Source organism: Etheostoma spectabile, chromosome 7, assembly GCF_008692095.1.
Source record: "Etheostoma spectabile isolate EspeVRDwgs_2016 chromosome 7, UIUC_Espe_1.0, whole genome shotgun sequence".
NCBI lineage: Eukaryota > Metazoa > Chordata > Actinopteri > Perciformes > Percidae > Etheostoma > Etheostoma spectabile.
Genome location: NC_045739.1, coordinates 28621762 through 28632574, shown reverse-complemented (window position 1 = coordinate 28632574; position 10813 = coordinate 28621762). Strand labels below are relative to the sequence as shown.

The 10813-nt window shown below is 39.3% G+C and overlaps 1 protein-coding gene across 1 annotated transcript; it reads right to left on the bottom strand.

Annotated features, from left to right (window-relative positions):
- Window positions 1-8284: 8284 nt before the first annotated feature.
- cebpb (CCAAT enhancer binding protein beta) lies at window positions 8285-9895 on the bottom strand. Its single transcript, XM_032520092.1, has one exon. The coding sequence runs from the start codon at window positions 9676-9678 to the stop codon at window positions 8755-8757; it is 924 nt and encodes a 307-aa protein (XP_032375983.1). The 5' UTR covers window positions 9679-9895; the 3' UTR covers window positions 8285-8754.
- Window positions 9896-10813: the final 918 nt, after the last annotated feature.

Sequence of the window (10813 nt, the reverse complement as noted above, 5' to 3'; positions counted from 1 at the left end):
AATTGTATGTCCCTGCATAATATTCAGTGACATTTCACATTGCATACATATAATAAACAGAGTCAAACAGAATCTATGAATGCAGAATTTCACAGAATATCCCCCAGATTTTTAACAGATGTTAAAAAAAAAGAAAAATTGTTAACACATCTTCGCCCCAAGCAGAAATCAGTTTGCTAAATTCCGCAGATTTGCATTCTGGATCACTGCTGAAAACCGTAAAAAAAAATGTTGGGTCTAATGTTGATATATAACACATCAGACAGTCATACCAGGTAAAACTTCTGCAGAGCAGTTGATTTGATTAAACTATGTTCATCTTTCAACCCCTGATACGAAGTATGCGTATAATTTACAGTAAGTGCCCCCTTCTCATGACTTGTGTTTGTGATGGTGACATTTTTTAAATGTGTTAGAGGACACATTTTCAGTTCCATAATTTTCACAATTTCCAATGCCCAGTTGTCAAAATGTAACAGGATGTCAGCCTAACTGAGCAGCGTGTCAGAGTGTCTGGTAATCTAGGAAAGTTTTAGGAGAGCTTTGAGGAATAGTGCAATGGGCTGAACTTTCAATATAGAAAGTGTGGCTCCTCAAAAAGACGAGTTGGATGTTTTCCTTTTTATAAAGTTCTGCAATACTGAAATACATAAGACATTACTGAGGTCTACTTGTGTGTGGGGAGGAGCCAGTATGATATCACACCAGTGTTAAATCAATTTCTGCTGAGAAGGGATTTGTTGACTGTGAATGATTGTCTTTATGTGAAGTGACCCTGACTCCCACCACCAATTCTATTGAATATATGATATGAGAATGATAAGGGGAAAATGTTACCAGTTCATTATTTAATATGTCTGAAATAAAGTGTGTCAAATACCATCTTTTGTTCACTGGTGAATACTAAATAAGTACATTTACTGCTGAACTGTAGTACACATTTTAGGTACATGTACTGTATTTTTCTTGGATAATGTATTTATTCTTTTGATTAACTTACCATTTTATACTTTATACCCCACTACAGTTTAGAGGAAAATATATTTTGTCCTCAGCTACATTTATTTGACAGCTATAGTTACTTAACTTATTAAGATTTTAGACACAAATCATACAATCAGCTTGTAAAAGTTGATGCATTGATACATTTATTAATTATTTTGAGTAATTTCCTATGAAAACCATTCCAAATGCTACAACTTTAGCTTCTTAAGTGTGAATATTTTCTAGTTTCTTCACTCCTCTATGACACTAAACTGACTATATTTGAGTTATGGACAAACCAAGACATTTGAGGACGTGACTATGGACTTAGTAAACCACTGAACAACATTTATTTGACATTTTATAGACCAAACGACTAATAGATTAGTTGAGAAAACTCGAAAAAAAATCGACAGATTACTCGGCAATGAAAATAATCATTACAGAGTATGAAGTTACAATTTTTGCAAAACTCCAAACAGTCATTATATGATATGTAATGCATCCATAATATTAACCCAGTTATACAAAAGTAGAACACTCAAAAACATATAAAACTAAAAAAATCTGCTTAAATTCATTTTGCTGATATTACTGATGTACTTTTCCTGAGTAAAAGTTTAAATGCAGGATTTTTCTGTCATAATGGGATGAATTGGCGTTCTGGTATTTCTAATTTCAATGAAGTAAATGATGTGAATATTGCCTCTGTCACTACTTTTTACAAGCACCATATTGGGAAATAATATTGCATAGTCATATTTTAACATTGTGCAAAAGCAGGTGTCACTTTCTCTTGTGTGCTTTAAAAATGTATCAATCACATTCAAATGGATTCCGGGTGATCAATTTAGTCCCAAATGGCCCTTAACATTTTTTTATTTAGCTTCAGTTTAAAGTAAAGTTTAACAGGCTTTGTTTACTTATTAATGTAAAAATGGATTAATTAATGATACCTTGTACATTATCACAGTGTTCTGTGTGCAGTAAGGAAACACCTGTTGATCACTCACACATAAAGCATCAATTATCGCTTCAAACACTGCGAGTGCAGTGAAATTAACTCTTGTCACACCCAAATTGAGCCAATGCTCGTTTTGCAAGGATGGCCTGATGTTACACAAGATCTGGGCAGTGATACTTGACACTGCGTAGTGACCGCAAGTCACTTCTGCACGTCAGTTTAGTGTTTTTCACAGTCATCCACAGCACAAATAGCAGAAGTGAACTAAGATGTTGAAATCTTGGTGCACTTCAAGACAGATCATGTTCTGGTCCGTTTACCGGAGCTCAGGCGGTCTGGCTTCCCGTTAGAACCCATGCTCCGGATATCCGGCGTTCCTTTCACTTAGAGGAGGAACTGTAATTAAACAAGCAAAATCACGGTGTTAAAATCACCAATAATAATAATAATAAAAAAAAATCACATTTGGAAATACCACTTTCGCTAGAGTAATTCTGACTCGTGTGTGTTAAAGGATAACACACATAATCAATATTTTACATTTTTCTTCTTGTCAACCAATCCCATAAAGAGATAAAATGATCCGGGTAGCTATAGTGAGATATATCTTATTAATCTGTGCCATGGAGCTCCGCTGTTGTCCAAAAACTATTAAAAACACACCAATGAGCCATACTGTTGCACTGAGTGAAATGTGCCTTCATTATGACGAACATAGGCACTGTAGTTATTTTTGACTCAATTCCACATCCACCATCCTGGTGCACCACCGGTTTATTAATCTGTGGCTGAAAATAGTCCCAAACAAATGCATTTATTCTTGTTAGAGTAAAGGTTTTTAAAAACTACAGTGCGCAGCCATTTTAGAAATTGACAGAGTATTTATTTGGGACTTATTTTTAAAGATGAATGTCTCCAGTGGGAACCAATGAGCTTGGGGCTCAGTTCAACAGACATGTTGGTTTTGGTCTTTCCATGGGATTTGTTGAGTGTAACAAAAGCATTAAATACTGCCAGCCTCGTCCCTTTTAGACGCATTACTATGTCATAATCAAGTTTTAACCAAATTGAAAGAACAGAGTAATTACAAGGTTATCATTTTATGCTGATTTGTATTTTTGTAATTACTGTGATGAAAAGTCAAAAGTCTTGTTTTGCCCAAAATCCAAAAATATTCAGTTTCACGTTCAGTTTTCACTATCACGTGTGAAAAAGAAAAGCATGTACTCCTCATATTTGAGAAGCTTGAAAGAGTAAATATTTGACATCTTTATTTAATACATTGTTGATATTAAAATCACTGTTTTAGAGTGATTGTATTATCAAAAAAGGTGCCAATTAATTTTGAGTTGATCTACTTATTAATATATTGACTAATGGTTGTAGCTCTTTACCATATATCTTATCTTTGTGTCTTATCTTCTTCTAAATGACCTTTTTTGTGAGGCTGCAACAAACCCCATGTGTGTTGCTCCATGTTTACTTGAGCTGGGGATCAATACTTGATACCTTTAAATTAGGATGGGAATTTCTGGGCACCTCACCATTCGACTCGATTCAGAGGCCAACGATTCGATCCTAAACCGATTATCGATGCATCTTGACGCAACAATTTTTGTAAGTACGTGCATTTCCATGCGTGATTTAAAAAAAATCTACATATAAATCTGAGTTAGTTAGATTTTGACAGTATTTGTCACACAAGTCTACTGTTTTTTTAAATTTTTTTTTTATTATTATTTTGTAGTCATTCCCCTTATGAGGTCATAAGGGGCAAGGTTACCTCCCCTTTCTCTGCTTTGCCCGCCTAGAGAATTTGGCCCACCCATGGGGGAGAAACATCATGGCTTTCAAACAAGTAAAGTGGCAGTTGATCAAGGCCACACCCCCAGCCTCTACCCTGTAGTCAAACAATAACTGCATACCCAGATCTAAAAAGAATTACTTTTTCTAGTTTTTTTATGTTTACCGCGAGCTTTCTTCAGTTTAATGTGACATGTGTTTGGCCCACTACCGCAGCAGCTACAACCAAAACTGGCGGTGGTCTGGTGAAGTTGGGGGAGGTGTATTGGACGGAGTTGGCAGTTCAGTGTGCTGAGATGCTTACATTCTCATGTAAGCATGAAAAAAATGTAGTCTAAAAGTATTCTACTGGTATCAGTATCAATTTAAGGGTACTGGTATCATGATTTATTTTAAATAATATCCAGCCCTAATGTTCACAGTGTAATTTCAACACTCTTCTGTAGGTTTTGGTATTTGTGATATAAATCAGCAACAAATGTGTTATATATCAGCTAGTCTCGCATTGCCGGACCTTCCTCCTGGCTACACCCCCAATACATTCTGGGATAGAAGAAAAGCTCTTGGTTGTTTGCATTTCTTTAAACCAATCACTTGTCTTGGGTGACTCTGAGCTCCAGACGCAGCAACGGTGGCTCTGCAAAAATAGTCCCAGGAAGGAACTTGTTTTGGTTGAACGTTTGCACATACAATATTAAATGAAGTTCACTGTTCACACAGTACAAGATCAAGGGGACTTTATCGCCCCAGCAGAGTCAGTAACACAGCAGCATGAGCTATTTAAATTAGCTGGATACATGGTTAAATGTAATTTTTCTCCAACCAGCGTATCGCTGTGGGTACTTTGTCTACAGCAATCCCACCAATCAGTTCCAAAACGTCCCAATTAAAGATGTTAAATGCTGTAAACATATTCTTTGTAAATCTTTCCAATCATTCCCGGAAAGAACAAAGCAGGCCTGTCTTGATGCACAATCAAAAACTTTCAATTTTCAGCGTGTAGCTTGCTAGATCAAAGTCAGATTCCCAAAGCAAAAGAATTCGGAGAACGGCAACAAGTGGAAGGCGAGGCTCATGAGCCGGAAGTCTGGCAGTTTTCCTGGTAATGTACTTCCAATGATGCTAACTATGTATCACCTGACACACTGTCAGACTAAACGAGAAAGAAAAACTGGACCAAAGCCAAATGAATTAATTAAAAGTGTGACACTTTTTTACAATTACTTTGGCACTAAATTTCAGAACCTTGACGTCATTTTTCAAAACTCTAGACACAAAACTCACAGCAACGATCAAAATACACTTTATTTTTACACCTAAAATCATTTGTTCATTTAACAAAACTCACCTGTTCAATATAACATCAAAGTGCTACAGCTTTAAAAAGCAACTCACACATTACATTTCAATTGATTGTCTCTTAATGTCATTACAGTGCTCTATCAATTGATACAACTGCTCAAAATGATAAGTAACTGATACGTAACTGTTGCATTACTCTTAATGCATAGTTGTATGGCGACAGAAACAATATTTCACGTTTATATCATTAAAAAGTTTCAACGTACCGAGATATGTTGTCACCAATTAGCGTGGAGCATGAACCAATTAGACTACATTATCTAAGGATGTAATATTTAATCATAATTCTTTACTGTAATGCACTGTTTATCAGACACTGTTTCTATGGTCCTTTACTGCAAGACTATTTAGAGTATTGATAGTACTGCACTGTGTGCATGCAGGCCATATAAAGTGATATATATATAAAGTGATATATATATAAAGTGATATTAATCACTTTACCACATTGTTTGCCATCGTCGAAGGTTTTTTCCAAGATGTTTGGCTAATTGCGATGTAGATGACAACCTGTGACCAAATCCACATGACAGAGTTGATGAAGATGTAGAAGTACAGTAATCACTTCTTTGTTTTGCTTTTTACAGTACAAGCAAGTTGAACACTGCATTTGATGTTTTACAGTACTGTCTTTTCTTTTTTTATTTCCTAGCTAATTATTTAGCTTTGATTCAAATAAAAATATGTTGTGGTTGTACTGTATTGTTTTTCATTGACCCATTTCCGATTTTGTTCAATGATTTCACTGTGTCTGTAGTATTCTCTCTACTACTGCAGTGCTTTTACAGGGATGTATTTTCATCTAGTACCATAATGACACATGTATCACCTATTTTGAACTACAATATTTAATAAGTGTACAAACAATGACACAGTGACACTATGGGTAGCTTGTGTGTGGGTGATCTAAAGTAATGTTTCAATGGTATTTCACAATAAATTACTTTTTTGAACCAATAAATGTGCTTGTGATGAATGTGAATGGGATTTCTTTGAAGACATGAATGCACATTGCAATGATTTGAACATTGGACAGCCTGTGTGACACGTTATTTGACCGTTTTGAGTTTTGTGTCTATAGTTTTGAAAAATGACATCAAGCTTCTGAAATTAGTAGCAAAGTGGTTGTAAAAAAACTGTAATAAGAGGTTAGGTTTTCATCATATAACTGTCTTTAATTTGGGAAACACAATCTGATACAATGTTGTAAAGTGATTTGAGGAACGATCCATTACTAATAAGCGTCAAAAAGACATACTAACATGACTCATAGATGTAAGAAAATCTTATGTTTCTCAACAACTGGTACAGAGTGGACATTGCTGACAGGTGTGTGTGTGTGTGTGGTGTGTGTGTGTGTGGGTGTGTGTGTGTTTATTGCAGTGTCAGAGGAGATTTTGAGGAGGCCCATTGGCCTGTGGAGGGGCTATGATGCAACCAGGAGTTTACGGACAGACACTGCCCATTGACGGTAAAATGAGAAAAGAGGGTTGGGCTAAACTTTCAAGAAAAGAGGTCATCCTGTGTGGGAATTTCCCTCTCTCCTGTCAGCATGTGAGCCAGGAGCAGGGAGAGACTGCGTGGGGATACAATACGAAACGAGGGGTCATCGAAGAAAGAATGCCTAGAATGTTTAAATGGATCTTTGCCAACACTGACAGCTACAACGAGAGCGGGGAGTAGGAAATGTGCTGAGAAAGTCACAACATGGAGTGCATGGATGTTCAATCATTAACGCATGATATGAAACAATACTTTGTTTCTGCGGTTTTATTAATTATGTCATAAAATACCTACGACTTTTACAAGTTTTATAGGCCTAAAGCCAGGCCCGGCTAGTTAACAGCTATTGTCCTGTTCATGGAGGATTATATTGTCTTATTCAAATGTGGGTGTAGCATTCTTCAAGTAGTGATATGTAAGTAAGGGAGGATGTTGCACAACAGTTTAAAAGCCAAACTGTTCCATCATTGAGTGTGGTGAAACATCCACAGTGCTTAAAATGTCATCCCTCACCACACAAAACAGCAACAGCTTTTTATTCTTTATTTAGAGAATATAAAATGATGTTTAAATGCCAATAAAGAAAATATGTACCCTCTTAAAAAAAACTAGCAAAGGAGGTTTTCCCTGTCCTCGGCTGTTTGAAGTGAGAGTTGTAAAAACATTCCCCACCCTGAATTTACACGGATCACCTACAAATCCCACCTTGCCTCTTTCTTTATCCTCTCTGTCTGGGGTTTGCTTGTTTGAGGCAGATACGTTTCAAATTGTGCACACAGTAAAATGCCGTCTCAGGGCTTGGTTAATTTCACTGCAAACAAATAGTCAACTTATCTATCATGTCTGGTGTAACCTACTTTGTCACTCCCATTTTTAACTTCTTCATTTTCAGCATGTTTTCCACTTATGGGTTAAACAAGGTTTGCTCAGGATTATTGGTATCTGGCCCGCGCAGGCTCCCAGCCAGGTTGTTTGGCTGTTGAAGCGAGACCTGAGGTGATGTGAGGAGGTTAGTTGCTGATTAATTTTCATGCAACCTTGAACCCCTCTCTGGGCCAGTGGACCCAACAGACTATTGACAGAGCCGTGTGCTAAAGATAAAGCTAACATTTCTGTGCTGCATGTCCTTTTTTTTTGTGCTGTTCTCAGCGGTATCGTTTCTGTATAAATTGTATGGATATATTTCCTGATCTGACACTTTTGGGTTAGTGAACAAGTAAACACAGGAATGCAAATGGCGTTGCCATTAATTAATATCAATAGGAAAACACAATTTCGCTTCAATCCTCATTTATGTTCTATTGGCGTGCAAGGGCACTGATCTAACCATTGAATGCCATGTTCTGCTTTGTGGAAACTATAAATATAGCCTAATAATGAAGTGTGATGACGGTAATCTGAGGCATTATTAAAATATCTTTAGCCTTACTGACACGAAATTCCCTAGCTGTCCAAATCCATTAAGCATGTTTATTTTTCTTTCAATTTTGGCATATTGGCCTGAAAAAGATTGCAAATTTGCCTTATTGTTGAGCCAGTTATACGAATCTGCAATATGTTGTAGTGAAACACACCCTAATACACAGTCTGGCTATCATGAATGTGTTAATATTTAAGGCAAGCACAACACCACTTGCTTGAAAAGGAGAAAAGAAATAACAAATGAAATTGTTTAGAGAAAGTATAAATCTGTTTAATTCAATAAAATATCAAGTACAATTAAAGCATTTCCCCTTTCGATATTAAATAATTAGACTTATTTCATTCATTGGCAATACTATTACAAACAGTTGCATCATTTCACTGCAGCACAACTCTTCCCTTGACAACCATTGCTCCAGAAACACAAAATGTAGAAATCCACTCGCATGTATGTAAAATATGCACCGAAATACTGCATACACAACAATTACATCTGAGAATAAAGCTAAGGTGACTTGTGAAGAATCGTGAATGATAGCGCAATCCATGCACCCACTGCTTGAGTCCCATTCTTGTCCCTGTAAACTGGTGGTCGCTGTCTTCACCTGTGAAGCGTACCGTTTCCAACACTTTCAGTGGACCACCTCAGGCTCTAAAGTCCATCAATGCTTAGACGAGCAGCCCGGAGGTCCGTGTGGAGTCTCTGCTGGAGGTTCCTAACATTGTCCGGTGGCAGAGAGCAGGTTGCGCAGGGTGGCCAGCTCTCTGGACAGCTGCTCTACACGCTTTTGTAAACGATCGTTCTCCGCAGCCAGTTCCAGCACTTTATGTTGGGTCTCCAAGTTGCGCATTTTGGCTTTGTCCCTGCTCTTCCTCACGGCGAGGTTGTTCCTCTCGCGCCTCACCCTGTACTCGTCACTGTCCTTGTCGAGGCGTTTCTTTGATTTCCCGCTGGACATTTTGCCACTGTGCGATGGTGACCTGCTTTTACCTGACGGGGCAGGTGTGCCGGGCGGGCTGGAGCAAGTCGAGGACGCGGTGGAGATGTTACCAATACTGCCACTGGTGGACTGGTAATGAAGGTAGGACCTCATGTCAAAGCCAGACGACCCGTTCTCCATCTTCACGTGTTCCGGACTGTCGTCTCTCTCAGCGGCAGCGGCGGCGGCTCTGTAGCGGCTCCCGATGAGTTCAGGGCTGAGCACACTATCCACACGCGTCTCCTGCAGCTCAGTGTAACCCAGCGCGTAGGACTCCCTGGGGTCCCTCAAGTTGTCGCACTGATTCGTCTCCAGCTCGTTCAACAGCGAATAGTTCTTGTAGTTCTGAAGAGCTGCAACTCTCTTGATTTTGCTCTCCGCCAGGAAATCTGAGAAAACGTCCCCCTGCTGCTGCTGCTGCTGTTGCTGCTGCTGGTGGTGCTGGTGGTGGTGGTGGTGCGTCTGCGCCGCCACTTGCGGGCAGTGCAAAGCTGAATCCAGGTAAACGCTGAAGTCTATCGCTCTCTCCCGCTCTTCAATGCCCAGCTCCGTCATCGAGTCGGCGAACTTCCAGTATGAGCCGTTGCTGGTGGGACTGATAATGCTGTCTCTACTGTGGATAGCAAATCCGCCCTCGTCGTAGAAGCCGGCCACTTCCATGGATCTTAACACCCGCCGGATTGCAGGAGCATGGAGGGCTGAGATGAGTCGCCCAGAGAGGTTTTGGTTCAGTTGCCTCAGTTGTGAAATGGCTCGAGTGTCGGAATGCAACGAGTTTAAAACCCCCGTGTCACTGTCTGTGACAACATGCAGTGAAACTACTTTCAGAAGAGGCTGTGCTCAGGGATTGGGAGGAATTGACAGGTCTTCCTGTCTCGGGAGGTTTTATCATAGCTGGTCTAGGCGCGAGGGGCGTGGTTTTGACTGGGCAGGTGTGTGACGCGCAGCGAGGAGCCAACCGGACAACCTGTGCATTAGTTGTGGTATGGACTTTGGGCGCAGCACCAAAATAAAGAGGGCAAATGCCACTATAGTGGTTTTCGCAACATAACGAAACTTAGACAACACAAACAAAAAGTGAAAATATAAAAATAACACCAGTTTCTTTGCCCACAGTGCCGACTCACAACCAAATGGGGTGAATACTTTTAACCAGCATATTGACAACACGTCCATTCACGCCCTCTACAGTCACATCTCATCATCTCGACAAAAATGGAAAAATCCTACTTGGTGGCAACCATTTTCTAAATTCATGCGTGATCAACCTATAGCAGCGATTCTTAGGAAACCATCCCTAAACCTCTAGACAGCTGTTTTCCCCACAACACACACAGATACTAGTTTAAACCAGACTGTTGTCGTGTGGTCAAACTGTACAAGATGACGCACACCTGACTTAGTCAGCCTGGGTTATGTCTAAAACACTTAAATGTGTTCTCATTAAGGTCCAAGACGATTTTTCGATAAGACATAATGATTTTCCTCTCAGAACATTACATTTAATAGTAAAGAACTCACAAACAAGTATTAAGAACCGGGCACGGTGACTTGGCTCAGGTGCCTAAACAGGTCTTGGTATCATATGCACAGGCTTAGTATGTCTAATGAGCCTCAATAACCACACGCTCCTCATAACTTGACTCTCAGCTCCAGCTTACTTATACAATAACATTTTTAATCAGAGCTGCGTAATCTCGATTTCAATGTAAGGGTCTTACTGCCACCTTGTGGTGAGCTACAAGAATGCACACAATCGACTTTCAGCAACGGAAAACATAGTGGACCCCCAACA